General features: G+C 37.4%; 1 protein-coding gene across 1 annotated transcript in view; it reads left to right on the forward strand.

The window, feature by feature from the left end:
* Positions 1 to 1,181: 1,181 nt before the first annotated feature.
* Positions 1,182 to 24,923, forward strand: part of LOC104599561 (actin-related protein 4) — an 88,449-nt gene continuing 64,707 nt past the window's right edge. Inside the window, exons 1-4 of the mRNA XM_010262160.3 lie at positions 1,182 to 1,682; positions 1,835 to 1,926; positions 16,832 to 17,008; positions 17,106 to 17,179. Of these exons, the coding sequence (XP_010260462.1) occupies positions 1,670 to 1,682; positions 1,835 to 1,926; positions 16,832 to 17,008; positions 17,106 to 17,179 (356 nt within the window). The 5' untranslated portion in view covers positions 1,182 to 1,669. The remainder of the gene's footprint in view (positions 1,683 to 1,834; positions 1,927 to 16,831; positions 17,009 to 17,105; positions 17,180 to 24,923) is intronic.

Raw genomic sequence — 24,923 nt, forward strand, 5'->3', positions numbered from 1 at the left:
ATATATATATATATATATATATATATATATATATATATATATATATATATTAAACTACATTGGAGATTTTTGTTACAATTAGAAGATAGAGGGGTTTTTATGAGTTTAAGCCACGGGTAAGAACGTTGGTGATTGGTGAACCCATCAAGGGTCCTGAGTTGGAGCAAAGTTTAGCTGAACTTTTTAGCTCTTCAGCAGGCTGTGGAACTAATGATGAGGTGAAGCTGTTAAGGGTCCTAAGTTGGGGCTAGAGGTGTCAATTGGACGGATTTGGTCCAACCTGAACCAGTCCAATGTGAATCCACTTATAAATGGAATGAACCCAATCCAATCCAAATACAATACAAACCAAATCCAATCAATTAAAATGTAAATGGATTGGATTGGATTCAATCCAAACTGAATGAAGTATCAAAAATTATATAAAATCACTTTTAGCATTGAAAAGACACTTTTGTGAAAGTACTTTAATACAAATATTTTCATAAAAAGTACTTTTACAAAAACACTTTATTGTAAGTACTCAGAAAAGTAGTTTCATAGACTATAAAAGTGTGTTCGTAAAAGTACTTTCACAAAAGCACTTTTGTAAAAGTGTGTTCGTAAAAATTCTTTCACAAAAGTGATTTTCTACAAGTGCTTTCGTAAAAGTGATTTTATAAAAGTACTTTTATAAAAGTGTTTTCGTAAAAGTTTTTTTCTAAAAGTGATTTCATAAAAGTGCTTTAATGTAAAAGTACTTTTGTAAATGTGCTTTCATAAAAGGACTTTTGTAAAAGTGCTTTTATAAAACTACTTCTGTAAAAGTGCTTTCATAAAAATACTTTCGTAAAAGTATTTTTATAAAAGTGCTTTCGTAAAAATACTTTTCATAAAATTATTTTTATAAAACTTTTTCGTAACAGTGCTTTTGTAAAAGTACTTTCATAAAAGTGATTTTATGTTATTTTTAGTTTTGATTGATTTCAAATTGGACAAGGTTTGGCCTCCATTGGATTATTGAAAATTTGGTTTAGGTATAATTCAAACTAATAAAAATACAGACCAATTTATTTTGGATTGGCCCAATTCAATAATTATAATGAACTGTCCAAATCCTATTTGATAAGGTTTGGATGGGATTGGATCCAAACCAAAACCAATCGATTGACACCCTAATTGGAATCCATAAATTTATTACTGCATTGAATCTCGTCATTAGTTCTACTACCCGCTCAACAACTAAAGCGTTCAGCTAATCCAACTTCCCTGAATTGGGCTTCAGGCCTTTTTCGGCTTTCAGATTATGCCGTTAGTTTCACACGATCGTGGTTTCTACTCGTGTTAAAGGACTGGTGACGCAGCCTTGTTCCGTTGGAATGGACCAGATCAGGAACATCCACCGTGCATTGGGAATATCTTCCGTGATCAATAGGAGATGCTTCCAATGGATGGTAGGATGTGCGTGTGAGGTCGGTGTTAGGCGCCCTGTAGGAGGAGCAGATCCGGTCTCCCTTCCGAGCTCGATTCTTTAACTTTCCTCGGAAGGGTTTCTCTCAGTCGAGAGATCCCGCGCTCTCTGTTAAAACAAAACACTAGCTTTCCGGCTCTATCTCTTTCTCTCGGACGCAGAAACCCTAAAAAGAAAACAAATTTAGGGTTTCTTCTGCGCATATCAGGAGCTGTAATCATGTATGGAGGAGGTGAGTAGATAGATAGTGCGGTTCACATTTAAATATCGTCTTCTTTGTATTCATTCAGCTTTTGTCGGGGGAGTTTTTCTATGTTATTAATATTCTTTTTTTTTTGTTTAGTTTTGTGTGATTTCTGCTTATTTTTAATGTTGGTTGAGTAGATGAAGTATCGGCAATAGTCATTGACCTGGGTTCGCATACCTGTAAGGCTGGTTATGCCGGTGAAGATGCTCCCAAGGCAGTGTTCCCTTCTGTAAGTATGATTTACCTCATGGCATTGCTTCATAACAGTGAGATTTGGTTAAATTTCACAGTTTATGTTGAGTTTGGGGGATTAGAAGTCTCTTGCTACTAAATAATAGGTCTATAATCTTCACAAGCTGTGAATTTTTTCTGGTGTCTCTGGATATGGAAAATTTGGTAGCTGGTAATGCGTGTGAGTATTAATACCAGTCTTTGGTACTTAATATTATGGTTCCATAATGGGCCTGGTCATTTTTTATATAAAAGCTAGTATATAGAGGATGGGATTGCTGTAAACTATACATTGACCTAATCCTTTTCCCAACGTTTTGGACTTGACTCTGCCTTGTCTGAACTCCAACTACACTATCTGCAAAAAGTTAATATTATTGAATTGAGGTATGTTTATCAAGTTTCTAGTATTTTTCCATTTATGAGAAATTGAGCTAGCACAATTCTTATTAATTTGAAGTACTTCAAACTGGAAATGTGGTATGCAAGATAGGAATGTTTTAAAGGTAAGGATTGAGGAGAGCATGAGAGAGGAAGAACAATTAATTTGAAGTACTTTGAATAGTTTGACCATCTGGGTCAAGGGTGGGTTGGGTTGAAAACATTGATTTACTGTAGTAGTAGATGACCTTGAGAAGTGAGCTGCAGGTATAGAGAAGAACAGTCTTGTATGGTGGAGAGAAAAACTCAGTCCCACTTAGCAGGTAGCATATACATCCTTCTAAAAGTAGTGAATATTTATAGTCTGCCCCTACTTAAGTTATAAAATAGGTTGCTGTACATGTCCTAGTCTATACATGTATAGTCTCACTTTACATGACCTACACTGTATATACCTACAGTAGCTATAATCAGTACAATATTTTTAACTTCTTTTGAAAAAGTTATAAAATAGGTCATAAAGGAGTATGACCAACTTGGCAACGAGAGAAGGTGATAAGGACCATGTACTTTTCTTTAGACAAGTTATCGTGAAGGATGTATTCTTAATATCGAGCTGTGATAAGGACCAACTTAGTTCGGTATCAAGTTATCCTTGTGTTCGGGAGGATTACGCCTCTTGCGTTCTGAATTATGCCTCACGCCTCTAGGTAGTGGAACGCCTTGCGTCACACCTCCACGTTTTAAAACATCGTGCTGGACATATATTTGATTGTGCATACTTACTTGCATTCAACAATGCACTTCCCAAAGGAAGTGATATAAGATCCTATGTAATTATGATTATGTGAAAGAGCATGGGTTTCCTCTTCCATAGCCCATTTCCGACTAGGGGAGACAAGTCTTGAGTAGAATGGGGATTAGGAATAGAAATAGAAAAGGCACAAACGGGTGATGAGAAGATGAATGGTGATCTAAGGAAACAAAATGGGATATGGGATGAGCAAGTCAATAATACTTACCTTTGTGGAGAGAAATTGGATGATGCAAATCTAAAGGAAGCAAGGAATTTGTCATTAGAGAGGATAAGGAGTATTTAGTAGTCCCTATGGCGTTTGTAAACTCCTTCAATAGGTGGTGGCTTAGCAAGTAAAAGATTAGTCACCTAAAACAACATTATAAATTTAGAGTCAATCGGAAGAGGCAATACCATAATGGTACTTGAAGAAAACTTGAAGACTCATGAAGAGGGGGGCCTTAGACATGTTGGATGGGTTAGAATCCAGAATATGGATGGCCAAACCAGGTTTAATGGCTGGTCGAATTTCAAAATTTTCTAACCTAACCCAGGAACTGGTTTCCTGGAGATTTTGAAATCTAAAGTTTCTAGGTCGATCTTGCGTTGAATTGGACCAGATTTGAAACTGAAATTAAAACTAATTGTACTTGATATGAAGTCCACAAATCACAGCTCCCAGAGTGGTAGTTTGCGCCCAAAATTAGTCCTAAAAACCAGCCTCCAACTGAATATGGCGCAGTGAATGAGAAGCCGATTCAGCAACACTATTTTTTGCAAAACTGCTATCCAACTAATTTGGATTGTCTTGATTTGTGAGCCTGATTTTTCCAATGTTTTTCTTGCAAAAACACAGTGGGAAAACTGATAAAAATCAGTTCTTTCAATGGCTAGGTTGTGATAGGGTTTCTGGGAGAGAAGAAAGAAGAGGAGAGAGCAAGAGAGTGAAAAGAACAAGTTCTATTCGCCCTCTCCCTCTCCCTCTTAATCTCCTTTTATGGAGCACTCTCCTAATCTAGTTAGGAGATTATCCAAATCTGATTTGGATCTGAACTCTTAAAGAGAAGCATTATCCTCTTAAGAGGATTGGTGCTCCATACCCAGAACCATGCTCAATTTTGACCCAAATCACATGACGATTTAACTAATTTCATGTGATAGCTTAACTAAGTTGTCATGTGACAGCTTAATTGATCTCATTAGTAATGGGCCTTTGGCCCATTTTCTTTAATGGCTCATGTCCCTAGGTGTTGCATGACCACTTTGGGTTTGATATTGTATGGTTTGGGACCTTACAAAGGTCTCATGCAAGTCCATGAGGGTTTGACCTCCACCTCTAAAAGAGGTTAGGCCAAATTCACTGCTTAGGGTAGTGAACCCTTGAGCCAATCAGCATGGGCTCAGTCTAAGCCCAACATTTACACCTAAATGATCATTGGATTCAGCCCCCCTATGAAGATCCAAGGGTAATGGACTTACGTGAGATAAAGCCTATCAGGTAATCAGCCTTGTAATGGTCTTTTAAGCATAGCCTCTTAGCCCATAATCATCAGAACATTGCCCATAGGGAATGACCTCTCCCCTGATTGCAAGATACAGTGTTACACTCTTTGCTCGGATGGATCCTGAGATTAAAACTTTTTGCAAACCTTTTTCATAAAATAGTAGTATAATAATATATAAATATATTTTGCAAAACTAGACTTTAAACACAGATGAAATCCACTCCCGACAGTTTAGGTTTCCATCAGAGAGAGTGCAATGCTTGATATTCACTTTGTCTGACAAAGGGCTCGATCCTATCATTATGATCACATCACCCACTCAAGTAATTTCCCAAATTGCCCCAACATGCCCAGATATTTTGACCCATGATGGATCTCACTAGTTGGTACATCAAAAGGCAACCCAATCCACTATTTAATGCAATATCATAATTAAGTCTGGGGTTATGTGTAACTTTCCAATTTTGCCCATCTATTTCCAAGGTCTAGGGCATAACTAGAAATTGGTCAGTGTTTAGCGTTTCTTCCAAACACCCACTACCTGTGCTTGGGGTCTAACCCTACCAGTTGTGACAAACTGCCCCAACTATTTGGCAGCACACCAGTGTTAGCCTTGTCAAGATAAACTCTCTAAGTTTATCCACTGGTTGAGAACATTTTAAACTAACACGAGTCTCATAAGTGTCCAGTTTAAGGGGTAATTCACTAAAAACATACCATCATTAACATGAAACAATAATGTACTTTATTCATTTATGGATAAATGCTTATGTACATCAATTAGATTGGAGCTAAGGGCATACATTGTCTAACAAAACAAGCAGCTCCATTATCACCTTCTTTTTCACTTTAGTAGTGATCATCCTTACTTGTCTTATAGCTAGATTAGATAGTTGAGGTTACATTATAGAGTTGAGAGTGGGTAGTGGAGTGATCATCTCATATTTGTTGTTTGTTGATGATGTTATTGTTGCTGTTGAGATCTGCAAAAGGAGAGAGATAGGGAATCAAATGAGTTGAGGTGAGTAGAAACGAACTGAATTGCGGCTGAGTGGACCTGCAACAACGATCAATGTTAGAGTTCTCGACCTGAGGTGTATCCTAGGGGAGAATCCTCATAAGAAGGCCAAGTTGAGTTGAGAGGTTGGGTTGATGAGGTGAGTGAAAGTGAGCACTGTGCGAGGTGAGAACGTGAGAACAAAAATAGATCAAGAGAGCATGCCTCTTATCTATTGGGTGCCCCACTATTTATAGAGGAAGGGGGAGAGTTGTTCTTTGCATAGAGTTCTAGTTCCCTTAGGAGACGACTCTCTCGACCAACTAGAGGGTTGGGCAAGATTTGTAATAGGAGAAAGATTGGGAGTCGACCTGTGTGGTGGGGGTCAATTCTGTTTTGTGAGGGGGAGGATGTGAGATGGGAAAAAAACTTGAAGTTGGTGATTCAAGTGTTTGAACAAATGTCAAATAGGAAGGTGGACTTTGATAAGAGCTATGTGGTGGGGGTCAATATGGAAGGGAGAGCTACATTGGAGAGGGATGAAGCTTAGGGTTGTATGGTGTTTCAATGGCCGTTGAACTATTTGGGAATGCCCTTAGGGGATAACCCAAGGAAAGAGAGATTTTGAAGCCCTGTAATTGATAGGTTTACTAAGAAGTTGGCCTCTTGGAAGAAGAATTATCTATCTCTGGGTGGTAGAATTACCTTGATTAAGTATTTACTAGCTATTTTGCCTGTGTATTGCTTACAATTTTTAGGATCCCAGTGAAGCTAAGTAGGAGTTTGGAGAAGTTGATGAGAGACTTCTTGTGAGAACCGGGGGAAGAGAGGAAGGATCATAGGGTGAATTGGGAACTGGTCTCTAGGAGTAGGGATGACAGAGGGTTAGGTTTAGGTAACATTCGGAGGAAAAATGAAGCCTTGTTGGTGAAATGGATGTGGAAGTTGGGAGGTGAGAGGGATAAACTGTAGGTGAGGGTAATTCTAAGTATTCATGGTCTTCCTTCCTTTTTGCAGCACATCAGGTATGATCTCTGCTCTAGGAATCGGGTAAAGTTTTGGGAGCACATTTGGGTGGATGAGATACCCTTGAAAGACCAATTCTCTTCCTTGTTTTCACTCTCCCGATATAAGGGCAAGGTTGTGTCTAGTTTTCTAGTTCCTTCTTAGTCTAATTTTGGGTTTGATTGGGATTTGGGGCTTAGAAGAGGCTTAAGGGATGTAGAGGTTGAGAATATCACGAGTCTGGTTAAGATCTTAGACCGGGCGGTTTTGGATCCCTCTAAGAGGGATAAGAGGCTGTGGACCCGAACTCCCTCTAGGACCTTTTCTTGTGCTTCTTCTTCAAGTCCCTATTGCCTTCATCTAGTTTATTTGCACAAAATGTTTCAGTTAAGGATGTTTGGGGTAAGCTGATTCCTCCAAGGATTGGAGTCTTTTGTTGGGAAGCCTTCCTCAAAAGATGTAATACTTGTGATGTACTCCAAAGAAAACGGCCTTTTTGGTGCTTGTCTCCGAGTTGGTGCATTCTTGCTGATCTTTGGGAATTGTTTCTTTCCTCTTTTGGTTGTAGGTGGACTCCACTGCTAAACATTCTAAGTTTGTTTAGCCCCTCGTTCTTTGGTTGGCCAAACAAAAGGGGAAGGATAATGTGGAGATGTGTGAGGGCTGCTGTTTGCTGGACTCTTTGGGAGGAAAGGAACACCAGAATTTTTTTTCTGAAGATGAAAGAAGTAAAGAAAGCTTTATCGAAGTAGTAACAGTGAGGGTGGTACACTGGCTGAAATCCTTGGACCTGTTTGTTGATATTTCTACAGATATGTTGCTGAATAGTTGGATGGAGGTGGAAAATTCTGCTCCTGCCCGCTCTTTAGTTTCTCCTGTGTGGTCACCACCAGGATGTGGACTTATAAAGCTAAACTTTGATGGAAGTAGTGAGGGAAATCTAGGTCCTTCAGGTGTAGGAGGGGTTTTCAGAGATGAGGATGGGAAAGTGCTTGCTTTGTATTCAGGTCCCATTGGGGTTGGAGACTCTCTTAAAGCTGAGGTCTATGCAGTACTGGAGGGTATAAGGAAGTCTAAGGAATTGAATATACAAAAGTTAGTCATTGAAGGGGACCCAAAGCTGGTCTTAAGTTGGTTACAATAAGGTAGTGGACTTTGGAAATTTGGTAACGAGAGGAGGGAGATTAAATGGCTAACTAGAGGATTGGAAATCAAGTTTTAGTGGGTCTTGAGAGCTGCAAATGCATTTGCTGATGCTTTGGCAAAGCAGGGGTGGAAATGGATCAAATGTTTTGGGCTGTTTTGTAACTTATTCTTTCTTTGTTTTCTTTCTGAGAGAGTTAAGCCTGTTTATTTCTCTCTAGAGCGCTGTAACTAAATTCTTTTGATCTAATGAATTATAGCTATTGATAAAAAAAAAGATCGGGAGTAGTGTTTTAAAAGCAAAAGGCGCACAAAAAGTGACAGGTTCCAAATGTGCCCGAGGCACAAGGCGAGGTGCACACCTTTTTAAAAAAGGCGCACAGAATTAAAAAAACCTTAAAGTATGTAATCAGCAATCTAAAGTTAATCAGGAATATATGCAATCATCAGTCTTGAATCTATAGAAATAAAAATTAGAGGTAAATTGATAAAGTATGCAATCAGCAATGATCAAATCTAAAATCAATTATTAGTTCAGTTGGTTAATCAGGAAAATATGCAATCAACAATCTACAGAATTAAGAAATCAGCATTAAATAATTAAAGGAGACTACAAAAAAAAAACAGTAACAGAACAGTATAACACATTCAATGATTCAATATAAAATATAAATATAAAAGAATTAAAGAATATGGCTATGAGCACAACCTATACAGGTTTAAATAATCAGCATTAAAGAAGTTAAAAGACACTTACCTCTTGGTATCGGTATCCTCTCCATGGTTCACACATAACAAAATCAATATAAAAATTAATCATTTACTGTAATAAGCAAATAGGGAATCAGATTTGAAAAATATTAAAATTAACAAGCTATAGATTAAGTATTCAAATATGCCAATACCAATTTCCTAATATAAAAAAGGTTCTTTCATCAATCATCATTCACAAAGCACAAACTATACAAAAAGCTAGTTTACTACCTATACAAAATCTCAAAATCATATTCTCATACCATTCATCCATTCTTGATTCTTCTTTCCTCAAGATTCCAACATTCATTCTTCCTCGTCATTTTCCTCTTCTTCATTTGGAAATTCCAAATCATCTTCATACTCGTTAGATTTGTAATCATTGACATTCTCTTCTTCTATGTTAAATTCATCTTCATCTTCCAAAGGAAGTTGGGAACTTGATGTGTTAGGTCTTTTGGAATTGGTTGCCTTGGGCCACTTGGTTTGCAACTATGAAGTTGAGCTTGAGCCCCTAGATCTTGCATATCTTAGTGGCTCTTCAACTCCAGAAGCACGGGCAACATCTCTTCATGTCAATGAATCACCCTCAAACACCAAATCATCTTCAGCCTCATTCATCTCTCCCAATAACCACTCATTGCTCTCATCAATATCTTTTAGAGAGATGGGATCAGTGTAACTGCATGAATCAGAACTCTCTTTCAGCATCTGGTTGAACTTAATAAACACCAAATCATTTAATCACTTTTGATGCAAGCGATTCCTCTTTTTAGTATGAATATGTGAATTCATAAAATAGCATTAAATTACTAAAAAATTTAAAATTTAAATGTTAAATAAAAATATAAGATAAATTATTACACAAGTAAATTTATTAAAGACATACATGCTTAAACACACTCTAGTTCCGCTTGCAACTAGATGCACTGCATGTTAAACTTAGAATTTTGGTAGCAATTTTTTGTAGATTTGGAGCTGAAGCACCAAATGCTATCCATCAATCAGCTGAAAAATATAAATATTAACTAAATTAGCGAATTGACTAAATAAAAATAGCAAATATTAAAGCTGAGGTCTATGCAGTACTGGAGGGTATAAGGAAGTCTAAGGAATTGAATATACAAAAGTTAGTCATTGAAGGGGGGGGGCCCAAAGCTGGTCTTAAGTTGGTTACAATAAGGTAGTGGACTTTGGAAATTTGGTAACGAGAGGAGGGAGATTAAATGGCTAACTAGAGGATTGGAAATCAAGTTTTAGTGGGTCTTGAGAGCTGCAAATGCATTTGCTGATGCTTTGGCAAAGCAGGGGTGGAAATGGATCAAATGTTTTGGGCTGTTTTGTAACTTATTCTTTCTTTGTTTTCTTTCTGGAGAGAGTTAAGCCTGTTTATTTCTCTCTAGAGCGCTGTAACTAAATTCTTTTGATCTAATGAATTATAGCTATTGATAAAAAAAAAGATCGGGAGTAGTGAAAGCATAAGGCGCACAAAAAGTGACAGGTTCCAAATGTGCCCGAGGCACAAGGCGAGGTGCACACCTTTTTAAAAAAGGCGCACAGAATTAAAAAAACCTTAAAGTATGTAATCAGCAATCTAAAGTTAATCAGGAAAATATGCAATCATCAGTCTTGAATCTATAGAAATAAAAATTAGAGGTAAATTGATAAAGTATGCAATCAGCAATGATCAAATCTAAAATCAATTATTAGTTCAGTTGGTTAATCAGGAAAATATGCAATCAACAATCTACAGAATTAAGAAATCAGCATTAAATAATTAAAGGAGACTACAAAAAAAAAAAAAAAACAGTAACAGAACAGTATAACACATTCAATGATTCAATATAAAATATAAATATAAAAGAATTAAAGAATATGGCTATGAGCACAACCTATACAGGTTTAAATAATCAGCATTAAAGAAGTTAAAAGACACTTACCTCTTGGTATCGGTATCCTCTCCATGGTTCACACATAACAAAATCAATATAAAAATTAATCATTTACTGTAATAAGCAAATAGTGAATCAGATTTGAAAAATATTAAAATTAACAAGCTATAGATTAAGTATTCAAATATGCCAATACCAATTTCCTAATATAAAAAAGGTTCTTTCATCAATCATCATTCACAAAGCACAAACTATACAAAAAGCTAGTTTACTACCTATACAAAATCTCAAAATCATATTCTCATACCATTCATCCATTCTTGATTCTTCTTTCCTCAAGATTCCAACATTCATTCTTCCTCGTCATTTTCCTCTTCTTCATTTGGAAATTCCAAATCATCTTCATACTCATTAGATTTGTAATCATTGACATTCTCTTCTTCTATGTTAAATTCATCTTCATCTTCCAAAGGAAGTTGGGAACTTGATGTGTTAGGTCTTTTGGAATTGGTTGCCTTGGGCCACTTGGTTTGCAACTATGAAGTTGAGCTTGAGCCCCTAGATCTTGCATATCTTAGTGGCTCTTCAACTCCAGAAGCACGGGCAACATCTCTTCATGTCAATGAATCACCCTCAAACACCAAATCATCTTCAGCCTCATTCATCTCTCCCAATAACCACTCATTGCTCTCATCAATATCTTTTAGAGATGGGATCAGTGTAACTGCATGAATCAGAACTCTCTTTCAGCATCTGGTTGAACTTAATAAACACCAAATCATTTAATCACTTTTGATGCAAGCGATTCCTCTTTTTAGTATGAATATGTGAATTCATAAAATAGCATTAAATTACTAAAAAAATTTAAAATTTAAATGTTAAATAAAAATATAAGATAAATTATTACACAAGTAAATTTATTAAAGACATACATGCTTAAACACACTCTAGTTCCGCTTGCAACTAGATGCACTGCATGTTAAACTTAGAATTTTGGTAGCAATTTTTTTGTAGATTTGGAGCTGAAGCACCAAATGCTATCCATCAATCAGCTGAAAAATATAAATATTAACTAAATTAGCGAATTGACTAAATAAAAATAGCAAATATTAAAATAACTAAGCACATATTAATTGATTATATATAAACATTTACCCGGTGCTTTTATCTTTCTCTGCCAAATAGCCATGTTATTACTAAAAATCCTTTCTGCGTTCTTATACCTTGATAATTCATCAATGATTGTATTCAGCTTGTTCTTGTCACTTTCAAACATTTGGATTACTTTATAAAAGCCATTTATAATCTTTTCATCTGAATCAATTCTTTCCCCATCATCATAATAAAATTGAGGATTCAAATAGAAACCAACCGCATGCAATGGTTGGTGGGGTTGACACTCCCATCTCCTATCAATAATCTCAAAAATTTCTAAGATATTTTCCCTTTTACCATCAAATGCCTTCTGAATTGCTTCCTTTGCCCTATCAACAACCTCATAGATGTAACCCATAGCCGACTCGTTTTCACGATCTACCAAGCGTAAGACACGAACAAGAGGGCTACACACCTCAAGAATATATACCATGTTATTAAAAAATGAAGGCATCATTGCTGTCTTTGCAACCCTTCTCCCCTTGGCTTCCTTTGCCCACTTGCTGTCACTCCATAATCCACTCAATAGAATTGAACATCTCCCTCAAGTTCCTCTTTTGCTTAAAAATGCTTTGTAATGTAAGAAAGGAGGTAGCAAAGTGGGTTTTGACCGGTTTAATCAATTCCTTTTGACTTGTAAACTTTCTCATTAAGTTCAATAGGCCCGGATGGTTGTATATGTATCTCGTTAGTGCTATTAACTCTCTTAATAGTCCTCTTGACAATAGGTAATTTGCCAATGTCTTCCAAAATGAGATCCATACAGTGGGCAGCACATGGTGTCTAAGTCAAACGAGGATACTTAGCCATCAAATATTTTCCTAATAACACAAAAATAACAATTTAAGAAGACAATAAAAAATAAGGGCCTATTCGCTTCCTCGTAACTCTTATCTCTTAAGAGGAATCTTTTAACTTTAAGAGAAAAATGGATGTTCGTTTCCTCTTATCTCTTGTTTCTTGAAGTGCAATCATACAACTTTTTGTTTTTCAATGATAGCCCCAAAAAGACAAACAAAAACTCTCTTATATAGGGTCAAAATAGATATTTGATAATTTTCAAAATTCAAAATTCAGAATTCATAACAACATTCTCTGCATTCAGAGTTTAGAGGAAAGAAAAGTTCACCAATTAACCAATACCAATATACCTCTTAACATAATTATTGCACTTTCACATGTCAGAATTCAGAGCAAACGGACATGCCCTAAGTAAAAGTTGTAAAGAAAATAAACAAGTTAGAAAATTTACCTGCCAAAACATTGTTTGAAGCATTATCAGTAATCACTTGAATGTCATTCTTTTCACCAATCCTCTCAATCATCTTCTCAAGTAAATTAAACAACTTCTCAGCTGTTTTTATATCACACAGTGCATTGATGCTTTCTATGAACATTGTCCCAGCACGACTATGGACTTAAAAATTAATTATGGTTCTATCTTTTCTATCGGTCCATCCATCATACATTAGAGAACACTTCCACTTTTCCCATGCCTCCTTATGACGCTACAATAATGTCTTCGTGTAATCAGCTTCCTTTTTCAAGAAAGGAACCCTCACAGCTTGAGATTTTTAATCCAGGCCCAAATTGGCCAATTACTTCCACTATAGCTTTAGAGCTTTTCAAGCGGATGGTATTTTAGGGAATACCCACTTGATATATAACCACCTAGCAATACGTATACAAACTTGTTCCCTCCCTTCTTTTTAGCAAATGGTGGTTTGTTTCATTCTTTTTTGTTCCCTTCTCATTTCATTCTTTTAATGGGTGGCTTGGAACTTGATCCAACAGATGTAAAGACCTAGGACATGAATTAGAACTACCACCAACACCATGAACTTGTACATCATCATCTTCTTCAATTTCAATCATATTCTCGTGATCATCAAAATCAGGGATCTTATCCCTTTCTTCCATCACCATGTTCTCTTTTACCGTTCTTTTCTTTTGCATATATGCCAAATTTTTTCCCTAACGGTACATTCTTTAACATTCTTCCTACTACCAACAATGTGCTCTTTTGCCCTATAGATTCTTCCATTAGTCACTTTTCCACAGAACTTGCAAGTGACTGAGTTTGTATTATTAGGGTCTTGTAGAGAGCAATACTTTCATGCTGGATCTCTCTTATTAATTTCACAAGAAGTATTGCCTTCATCCATATCTAGTTGTACAAAAAAGGAGGACAACTAATTTAATATTTAATAATCAATAAAAAATAAAAATATAAAATGAAACTAAAACAAATCAAGTAATATAGCTAACCAAGAAAATAAAAATCAGTAATGCACTAATGCTTAATTTCTTTCTTCCATTTTCATTGAAGGTTCAATACTTCAATCTATAACCATAAGTTCAAAAAATAATATGCAACAAAACTGAACCGAAATAGAAGTTCAAAAATATTTGAAACAGTCCATTCGCAATTACTCCATCCACTTCTGGGACAAAGCCCTTTTTTCGTGTAAAAAAAGAGAAAGTGGTGAAGAAAGAAATAAAGAAAAACTGAAAATCCAAAAAAAAAAAAAGAATGGGGTGGGGCCCTGTTTTACTGTTTTTAAATGAAAGCATTGTGATAGTGGGGTAGAGCCTTGTTTTAGTGTAAAAAACAGTGATGGGGTGGAGCCCTTGTTTTTAATGTAAAAAGTGAAAACAAATATCGAAAAAAAAAACGGTTGGGCGGAGTCGCTGTTTTAGTGTAAAACAGTGTAAGGAAAGAAGAAGAAGAAGAAGAAGAAGAAGAAGAAGAAGAAGAAGAAGAAGAAGAAGAAGAAGAAGAAGGGGGCAAAGCCCTTGTTTTAGTATAAAACAATGCAAGGAAAAGGGGGTAGAACCCCTGTTTTCAATGTAAAAGGTGAAGAAAAAATTGGAAAAAAGGTTGAGTGGAGCCCTTGTTTTCGTATAAGATGTGGAGAGAAAGATGTGAAGCCCTTAGGCGGAACCCCTTGTTTTTGTACAAGGGCGGAGCCCTTGTTTTCGTTTAAGTCTGGAGCTTGAACTTGCTGTTCGACTAAGACTAAGAGAGTTTGAGACGATTTGGGTTCTTTGATTTTCTTTGCTTGAAAGCCTTGCATGGCAAGTTTTTTGTTCTCTCGATATGACTTGTGTATTCTTTCTTTCAAACTTTGCCATACAATATGCAATATTTCGATACATAAAAGGAAAGATACTATTTATGTACAATTATAATCATATATAAAGTTAAATTTAAAAACAAATAAAAAACAATGGACAACTTAAATAGGTGCTCGCCTGGGTTGCCTGGCGCCTGGCCTAAGGCGCATGCCTTAGGCGTAGAGGAGAGTGCCTTTCTAAAGTCTGGCCGCCTTGACCCATGCGAGGTGCCTTGCCTTTGTGCCTAGGCGCGTCTTTTAAATCATTGATTGGGAGTCGAATGAGTTGATATGAGGAACACTGAATTGAACTACGATTAAGTGGACCCACAGCCACAATTAACATTAGTGTCCCTGAGGTGTATCCTTGGGGGAGAACCTCCTCATGAGAAGGTTGGGCCAACGAGGTGAGTCAAAGTGGGCATTGTGCGGAATGTGAGAGCAAAAAGAGAGCAAGAGAGGATGTGTCTTACCTATTGGGGGTCCGAGAATTTATAGAGGAAGGGGGAGAGCTGTGCTTCGCATGGAGTTCCAGTTCCCTCAGGAGACAACTCTCTTGACCAACTCGAGGAATTTGTGCATGAGGTGCCCTTATCCAGTCCCCGACTCGTGATGATGCAGGGCCAAGGTTGACCCGGTGGGGTGGCTTGTTGGTTTCGGGTTAGCTAATAAGGCACGAGTTGTTGGTGAGTTTCTTAGAATACCCCTTATTAAGGGCTACATGGCAAGCTCTAATTGGACTGTGCTATCTGGTCATATCAGATATCATTCTTTGTGTTGATCATTGAGTTGAGGGGCCTTAAAATCTGCACCTCCTTATCAAATGCTTTGAAAGGTGATCTAATCTTAGAGTCAATATGGGTAAATGTTGTTTGGTGGGTATAAATTTGGAAGGGAAGCTAGTTGAGTCCAATGTTAATATTTTGGGTTGTCCTGTTCTTCAAGTACATTTGGAAACCTAGGTTTGGACAGATTCTCCAAGAAGGTGGCCTCTTAGAGAAGGAATTGTTTTCCACCAAACCATACTAACAACTAAATGAAGGTGAGAAAAAAGAAAGGCAACATGGAAACTCAAAGCCATCTCCAAATAAACCCCCCCCCAACCCCTGAACCAAGCAAAATAGCAAAAAACCTTCATCTCGCTTACCAAGAAACAACAAAATCTGTTTACAACTGAGCCCAGAACAGGTTTTCCCTACTAAGCTGCTTAGCTAAAAAGAGCTAAAAAGTCTGCCAAACCATTGGCCAATTTCTGTTCCCATTGAATTCTTAATGTCATGTTACAAGTAAGCCATTAAACCTTTTTATTTCCTCCCAATAATTCCAAATTACAGCCTCCGGTTGCTGTAGCCATTCTTTTACCACCTTGGAATCATCTTCAATAACCGGCTTGTCAAAGCTCAATTGTCTTTCTAATTGTACCCTTGAAGGACAGCAAGGAACCTTTTTCCTGAGCTACTGTTGGCACCCCAATTAATCCTCCCCATCAAAATCTTCTTCCTGCCCTTCTTCCTCCTTCCACACCTCACCCCTTCACCCTTATATTCTATTTTTTATTAAGATATAATTCCTTATCTTCTATTTTTATTTGTATCTTTATTCTCTGAAGCTGTTGTGGTAAATTTCAAACCCTTTGTTTCACCAACTGACGGTGGCTCAGTTGGTAAGTTCTCTGGCTAGTAATAGTGGAGACTTTAGACCAAATCCTGTTCCTATCAAGGTTTGGGGGGGGTTATGGGTATGGCCGAATGGGGGATGGGCTACCCATTACCACCCTCCATTGTGTAGCTCCATGATGCCAAAAAAAATCCTTTGTCTCCTAGATTTGTTTTTTAATCTTTGGATATTTATACATGTATATATAAGCTCAGGTTGCATTGGTCGACATTTTACGCAATTAGTATTGGTTTTAATTGTATATTTGTATAAATGTTGATCTCCTCAAGTACACATTTAGTTTTGATTGATAGTAGATGTTCTTGTTGCTAACTATTTATAATTCGTGTTATAATTTTACTGCATTACTTTGGCAAGATTGCATTTCCAGTGTTGGGGCTAATTTGGTGTTCTTATCTCTGATGCAGTGATGCTTTTTATTTTTATTTGGTAAAATTTTGTGGTGTGTTTTATTGTTATGCCTGACTCTTCTTCTAAATGTAGGTTGTCGGCTCAATTGATCAAATGGAAGTTGATGATGCTGTTAAATCTGAAAGGGACTCTGGAACTGCTCCAGATTCTAAAAACATTGTTAAAACTTTTGATTCGGATAAAACTAAGACAAAGCGTAAATTGTATGTGGGGTCTCAAGCTTTAGGATACCGCCGTGATCATATGGAGGTCAGGCTGTTGTATGTTAGATATTTTTTTTCTAAGTATTCAATATGGCATCACTTATTAAGATTTTGACTCTCTCTCTCTCTCTCTTCCCCTGCAGGTGCTATCACCTTTAAAGGATGGAGTTGTTGTTGACTGGGATATTGTTGACAATATATGGGACCATGCCTTCAGGTAATTATTAGTGATACATGCCATTAGAATTTACAAATAATAATAAGCTGCATTTTTTAAATCATTCTCTGGTTGATGGTTGTACCATTGTTATTTGGAAATCATGGCGTGTGCAGCGCTTTCATAAACTTGCTTATTTTTTGGTGAGGAAAGGACTTGGGGGCTGTTCAATAATAGCTGAAGTGGTTGAACTGAATGAGATATTGCTTTGTCTTCTTGTGGATAAATGATTATATAAATAAAATATTTAAGGATAGAATGATAAACTGACCTCATCTTCAGCCATTAAAGAGCTCACAACCTCCTTAAATAACTTTTTTGCTGAAAGAGAAAGCAATAAGGCATGCAGTTTAGCCACTTAGCTGTTATCAAATGGTGCCTTGGGCTATTTTCTCTTATCAACACCAGAAACATAGATTTTATTAATTGGGTGAGAAGAGAAGCCAATGCATTTTATGCTACACTGGCTAAACAAGGGGTGGGAGGGAACAATCTGTTTTGGGCTATGTTTGTAACTTGATTCTTCCTTGGGGAGAGCTAAGAGAGTTTATCTCTCCCCCTTTTCATTGCACTTAATTGTTCTTTATTAATGAAATTGCTTTTGTTATTGATCCAAAAAAAACATAGATATTATATTAATGAAAAAAAGCTTAACAGTACAAAATTATAAGCTTAACAGTACTTATAATTCTGTAACTATCTTTAAAGGAAAGGTCGCATCTCGTGCCTTTCTATGGGTTGCATGTAACTCTTATTTGCTGGTTTAATAAAATTTTACTCATTTATCAAAAAAAAAGCTTAACAGTACAAAGCTCAAATTGCTTGTCTCTATCCTATAATCTTTTTTAAGAAAAGGTGAAGTATTTCATTAAAGAAGACAAGTAATTAATGAAGACCTACATAGTAAGCCACTGATCAGAAAAACAAAGAAAGCTTTATACATCCCAAGCACTTCTATTCAGCCAGATACAAAAATATTGCAGTTGTCAAAAAAAGTATTGTATGGTGTGTTCTTGATAATTTGTGAGAAGCCACCCAAGAGTAAATTCTTCCCCAAAAACCTTTTAGAACTGAATCCCCAAATTGTACTTGTTCTTGAAAAGTCTCCTGCTCCTCTCTGTCCAAACTGTCCACAGCACTGCTGGTGTAATTACTTCCCAGATGACTCTTACTATTTTAGAAAAGCCAGCTAGGTTCCAGCTCAAAGTAACTCCAAAAGACCTAGTCGCTATCCTATAATTTAGCCCCAAGTTTTGCTGAAAAACACAGTGAAGTACAATGAAAAGAAAACTTTGCTCTTTTCTATTAGATATATCCCAATAAAACCATTCTCTGGTCACTAGGGGGTGTAAGTGAGCTGAGTGAACCTTGGCACCTGTCTTAATGAGTTATTCACTATAAATAACAGATCAAGCTTTTATTCATCAAATAAGCTCTTATAGTTTTCAATTACAACGACTATTTATGGCCTTTTCATGCCTGAAGGATAATCATATTAGGTTAGAACAAAATAATAGAAGAGGAAGAGATGAGAAGAATGCCATGATTTGTGGATGAAGTGATGGACCAATATGTTAAGCAGCCTTCTTTCACTATTTATAGTTATACAGATATTCCAAAATACCCTGGTTGTGTAACCCAAATATAACATTTATCACAGCATTCTATCTCAAACTGGCCTAGAGCCCTAGACTATGGTCATTGTTCTGTTGATATGTTGCATGCTTCCGATTTGGGGGACATTAGTGACAAGTCATTGCAAATTTTTTTTTCCGAGGATAAAGTAAGGTATTGTGTTCAATTTACTGTAATAGTATTATATCCATAAAAAATACTGTAATAATATCAGATTTATATGTATAGGTCATGTGCAACAAGGATTATGCATCTGGGGAGAAGAGTGCCTGTATCAAAACTTCCTAGGCACTCAACACAATAAAACAGAACTTTGACCAACACAAAAGTTCTAGAACTTTCCTTCGTCTTGTACATCATATGATGTTTGTGCTTCCTTTTCCTTGGTGATCTTGTCGCCAGTCTTCTGTATCTCCTTTTTGTTTCAACAGATTTCTTTTACTATCACAAAAAAGAATGTCACGATACACCATTAGTGGCTTCTCATAACCACTCTCAAGCTTAATCAATATTGGTGAAGGTTCTATGTCCCAAATGCTTGAAAGCACCGATGCTTGATGTCCCTCTGCATAATTTTCTATTTCCCAGCAGGATAGGAGAATCCTTCCACAAATAGTCCTAGGACACCATCAGGAGACTAAAATTGCAACCAACAACAAGAGTTTTTTAAGTGGTGCATAATGGATGAATAGAAGATCAACCAAATCACTGTTCACCATATATATGAATTCATGGTACACTTATGAGGGGATGTTTCCAAGTCTTTCACTTGAGTGGGAGCATTTAACTAGTATTAACCTTCATGTACACCACTTCCCAACATGGTTTTCAAGGCGCCAAGGTGAGGCTAAGCGACAAAGCGACAGGGGGGGTGCCTTGTCGCCTAGTCGCCTAGGCGATGGATTTTTTTAAGTGAAAAATACATATCCTAGGTAGTTCCCTAGGTTCCATAACCATCTTTCCTTAATAACTATCCATAATTTTCATAAGAAAATTATAAACTTCATGTTTATGTCTAGAAAATCAACATATTTATGAGAAGAAAAATAAGAAAGAAAAGAAAATTCAAAAAATATGGGGATTGAACCCCTATTTTTGTTATAGGAAAAGAAGAAAAGAAAAGGTGGAAGAAGAAATGTGTTGATTAGACAAAACTTTAAGTTTTTCCTTTACTTATTGGTTCAAATTCTGAAGTCTTTGAGGGTTCAATACAGCAGTTAGCAATGTTTGTGTTGATTAAACCCTAACAAATAAGAAAATAATAAAAAGAAATCAGTTTATAAACACAAAAAAATGAACATTTTTGTTTAATAATGTCTATTTGGTAATTATAATCTCAAAAAAGTAACAATATAAAAGTATTTTATAAGACAGTATACAAAACTGCTAGGCGATTGGGCGAGGCGAGCCTCCAAGGGCGCCTTGTCGCCTAGGCGTCGCCTTGACAACTATGCTTCCCAACAAAGGAGGCACTTTTAGTGGAATGGGATACCCAATTAGGCATGAACTAAAACACTGGGGGACTAGATACGTTGATATTGATAACCTAAGAGAAGGAAGAACAAGAAAACTAGCTTTATGGATCAGAAGTCCATACGTAGGAGGCAATACCTCTGGGATCAAGGAATTTATGTTTCAGTAATAAGTGAGATAGCATCAAAATTTTCTTGATCTATCAGATCTCCACAAAAGCCAAGGTCCAAAGAAAGACCAAAGCGATCTTTTAATTGTAAAATTTTATTCTATCTACTATCACTGCTACTATTATATTTTAAACACAGTATTCTTTTCACTTGTAGGAAGCGGTAACTTTCATTTATGAGATTAAAAAGTACATCTGTCACCACTCGAAGGATGGCTAGAAAGACCAACAATAAACAATCCTACAAGCAAGCTCAAAATAAAGCCTCCTTATTTACTCCTTGCTTTGCTAAAGCATCAGCCATTCCATTTGCTGATCCTCTTGCCCATTTAAACTGCACCCTTAACTCTCTTGCTAAGTTCAAAATTTCCCTTAGAAGTTTCCTGAAAGACCAAGCACCCAAACTTCTTGCTTGCATCCAATCTATTACCAGTTTGGAGTCGCCTTCCACCTAGAACTGTTGTATTCTCCACTGTTTTGCCGGTCTAAGACCTTGAAGTAGGGCCTTTAGTTCTGCCCGTAGAGTCTCCCATCCCAATTGGACCCAAGTAGAGGGCCAACACTTTTCCTTCCTCATCTATGAAGACTCCCCCAATTCCTGAAGGACCAAGGATGCCCAGAGAACTTCCATTAAAGTTCAATTTCACTCTAGCCTGTAGAGGTGAGGGCCAGCTCTCCTGAACTATAGGAGAAGTGGAAGTAGCTGTAGCCGGGGCCTTCTGGGATAGGGGGTGTTTTCAGGAATGAGGAGGGGTATATTACTGCCATGTTCTCTGGGCCAATTGGAGAGGGTGGCTCTCTTAGGGCTGAAATTCTAGCAGTTCTTGAAGGAATCCAAAGAGTAAGAGAATTAAGCATCAGATGCTTAGAGTGATTGAGGGGGACTCGAAGGTGGTGATTAGGTGGCTGAAAGGAGATATCACTGGCTTGTGGAGCTACAGCAATGAGAAGAAAAAATTTAAGTGGTTGTGTAAGGACTTAGAGGTGCAATACAGCTGGGTGAAGAGAAGTGCTAACTCAGTGGCTGATGGGTTAGCTAAGCAAGGGGTGGCTAAGGATTCTTTGTTTTGGGCACATTTTTAGTATTTTGTTGTCATTTTGATGATGGGGAGTTAAGATAGTTTACCTCCCCATTTTCTGTAATTAATTTTCACAAGTATTATTCATTAATAAATATTTCTGTTATCGATCAAAAAAAAAAAAAAAAAGAGGAAGTAGCTGTAGCCCTCCAACCTCTTATCAAGTCATAGTAAGAGAAGCCCTTGAAGAGTTGCAACACTTTCAACCAATGTATAATTTTGATGGTAATGCCCTCAACTAGTGCTTCCTTGGGTTTTTCTTGCCCTTGGAAAATCCTGTTATTTCTCTCCTCCCAAATTGACCAAGTGATAGCTGCTCTTGTTTTTTTTGGATAAACGAGAGTAGTTTTATTAATTCAATTAACGAAAATACAATCAGCCTAGGAGGCACGAGATGTTACCTCCCCCCAGGACTGAACCATATACATTAAACATGTCCAAGCCTGAAACACAATTACAAAGTTAGCCCAAAACAGATCTCCCCTTGACACCCCTTGCTTGGCCAGTGAATCAGCCATTGCATTTGCTGATCTTTTGACCCACTGAAACCTGACAGTCATATTTCTTGTCATCCATTTAACTTTCTTTAACAGATCATTGTAGCCCCAACAAGCTATTTCTGGGCTATTCAGCCTTACTACTACCTGGGAATCCCCTTCTACTAACAGATTGTTCACTCCAATTTTACTAGCCATTTGTATACCTTGTACCACTACTAGTAGCTCTACCCTTATAGAATCACCTTCACCCATTGGTTCTAAAAATAGAGACCACATATTGCTGTCTTTGTCTCTCAGAATCCCACCAATTCCGAATGGCCCTGGGTTACCTTGGTAGCTGCCATCAAAATTCAATTTTACCACTCCATCCGGTAGGGGTTTCCATTCAACTTGTGAATTGTTCTTAGTGGAGACTGTAGAAGGCACTGCTGCCCAGTTTCTCCTTAAGTCATCAAAGGAGTAATCTGCCAACAAATGTGAAGATTTTAACCATGAGATTGTCCTTGTCAATATATATTCCTTGATTTTAGCAAGACTTCTTTCCTGTTCTTGAAATATTCTAGCATTTCTCTCCTCCCATAAAGTCCACAAGGTAGCGACTCTGATACATTTCCACATTAGCTTCCCTCTTTTTATCAATCTCCCAAAAGCAGCCGGAGTGAACAACAACTTTATTTCAGATGGCAAGTTCCACCTGCACCCAAATAAGGAAACAACCAGTTTCCAAATATTGGCAGCAAAGAAGCACAATATCAGCAAATGGTTATAGTCCTCACCCTTCACTTTACATAGAAAGCACCAATTTGGGGACAAACACATAAAAGGTTTGTTTTGCAAGTTTTCCACAGTATTGATCATACCATAATAGGTTCCCCAACAGAACATTGCATTTTGGGGGGTATTGGCCTTGACCAAACCTCTTTAACAGGGAAGACCTGAGAGGAGGGGTTGGAGCAAAGGGCTTTAAAGAAAGATGCACAAGTGAAGGAGCCAACCGGGGTTAGGTACCTGACTCTTTTATCCGGGTTAGGGGGCTCAAACACACCGAATCTAGAAGCAACAACAGCTTTGAAACACATAAATTCTTCATCTCTTTATCCTCTTCGAAACCCAAAATCCTAGTTTAAAGCCAAAGGGTAAACCGGGGGGGAAAGGAACCATGAAATGGGTTTCTCTTTAAAGAGGGAGATGGAATAGAAAGAAGGGAAACGATCTTTTAGGGGTTGAGTGCTCACCCAAGTATCTTTCCAAAAAAGAGTGGAATTTCTAGAACAAGCATCGTACCTTATAAAACTGAGGAATTTAGGGAGAATCCAGAGATAGCCTTCCAAGGTGTTGTGAGCAAAGCCCTTCGAGATGCCCTCGCATCCCAACCTGATTCAAAACAGCCATGGATACTTTTCACTACATGCCACAACCTCTCCCTCTCTAGGGGCCACCTCCAAAGCCACTTACCTAAAAGAGCCTCATTCTTACTCACCACATTCCCTAAGCCTAGGCCTCCTTCTTCTTTGCTCCGACACACCACCTCCCACCTAATCAAATGATCTTTTTTCTCTTTTCCAGGTTCCCATAAGAAGTCCCTCATCAATTTTTCCAACCTCTTTGCCTCCCTTTTAGGAATTCTAAAGACTAACAAGAAGTATAAAGGCAAGTTGGCTAAAGTTGCTTTAATCAAAGTAACTCTACTCCCCACAAAAATATAGTTTCTCTTCCAAGCTGCCAATCTTTTTTCAAATTTTCCACCATTGGGTTCTAGAACCTACTTTCCTTTGGATTTGCACCTAATGGAAATCCTAGGTAGGATAGAGGCCACTGAGAGAAAGTGCATTCTAATAAGGCTGCTATAGACTCCATGTCCTCTCTGTTCAAATGAACTCCCACAACACAACTCTTCTCAAAATTTACCTTCAAATTTGAGGCCCTTTCAAAGTGAATTATTAAATCCTTCAGATTCCTTACCTTCATCAAATCACAACCTTCGCAAAAGATTATGATGTCATCTGCAAATTGGAAATGGGCCACTGAAACTCTATCTTTACCTATTCTCCACCCTCTTAGAGATCCGATTCTATACGCTTCTGAGAGGAGTCTACTAAAAGCATCGGCGACTAAAGTGAAAAGGAAAGGTGACATGGGATTACCTTGTCTCAGACCCCTACTAGCTGGGAAAAGATCAGTAACTACCCCATTGACTAGGATGGAATAATGGCAATTGGAAATGCAACCATTTATCCATTTGCACCATTTATCCCCAAACCCACACTTCCTTAGTACGAGTAATAAAAATCCCCAATCCACCAGGTCATAGGCCTTTTCAAGATCTAGTTTACAAACATAACCTTGACGCCCTGATCTCCTCATCTCCTCCACACATTCATTTGCTATTAGAATTTGATATACAATTTGTCTCCCCTGAACAAAAGCTCCTTGCGCTTGACTGATAAGACAAGGAAGCACCTTTTTTATCCTCAAAGATAAGACCTTAGCCACAATCTTGTATACATTAGTCACCAAACTAATAGGTCTAAAATCCTTTGGATGCTTGGCCTCTTTCTTCTTGGGAATTAAGGCTAAAAAAGTAGCATTAATTCCACGACTCATCACTAGATTATCCTCAAATTTCTTGTAGAGCTCAATTAAATCTTCTTTGACTATGTCCCAACAATCTTGAAAGAAAGCCATTGTAAACCCATCTGGCCCTGGTGCTTTAGATCTGTCCATGGAAAAAAAAAACGGCTTTTCTAATTTCTTCCTCCTCGAAATTCCTTTCCAGCAAGCTTCTACTCTCTTCTAGAAGCCTCTGCCAGGTCACACCTTCCAACTCCACACTAGGCCTTAGGGGTCTCATCAAAATGGATTTGAAATGGTCAACAAAACAATTGGCT

Source organism: Nelumbo nucifera, chromosome 1 (assembly GCF_055504915.1).
Source record: "Nelumbo nucifera cultivar China Antique chromosome 1, China Antique-T2T, whole genome shotgun sequence".
NCBI lineage: Eukaryota > Viridiplantae > Streptophyta > Magnoliopsida > Proteales > Nelumbonaceae > Nelumbo > Nelumbo nucifera.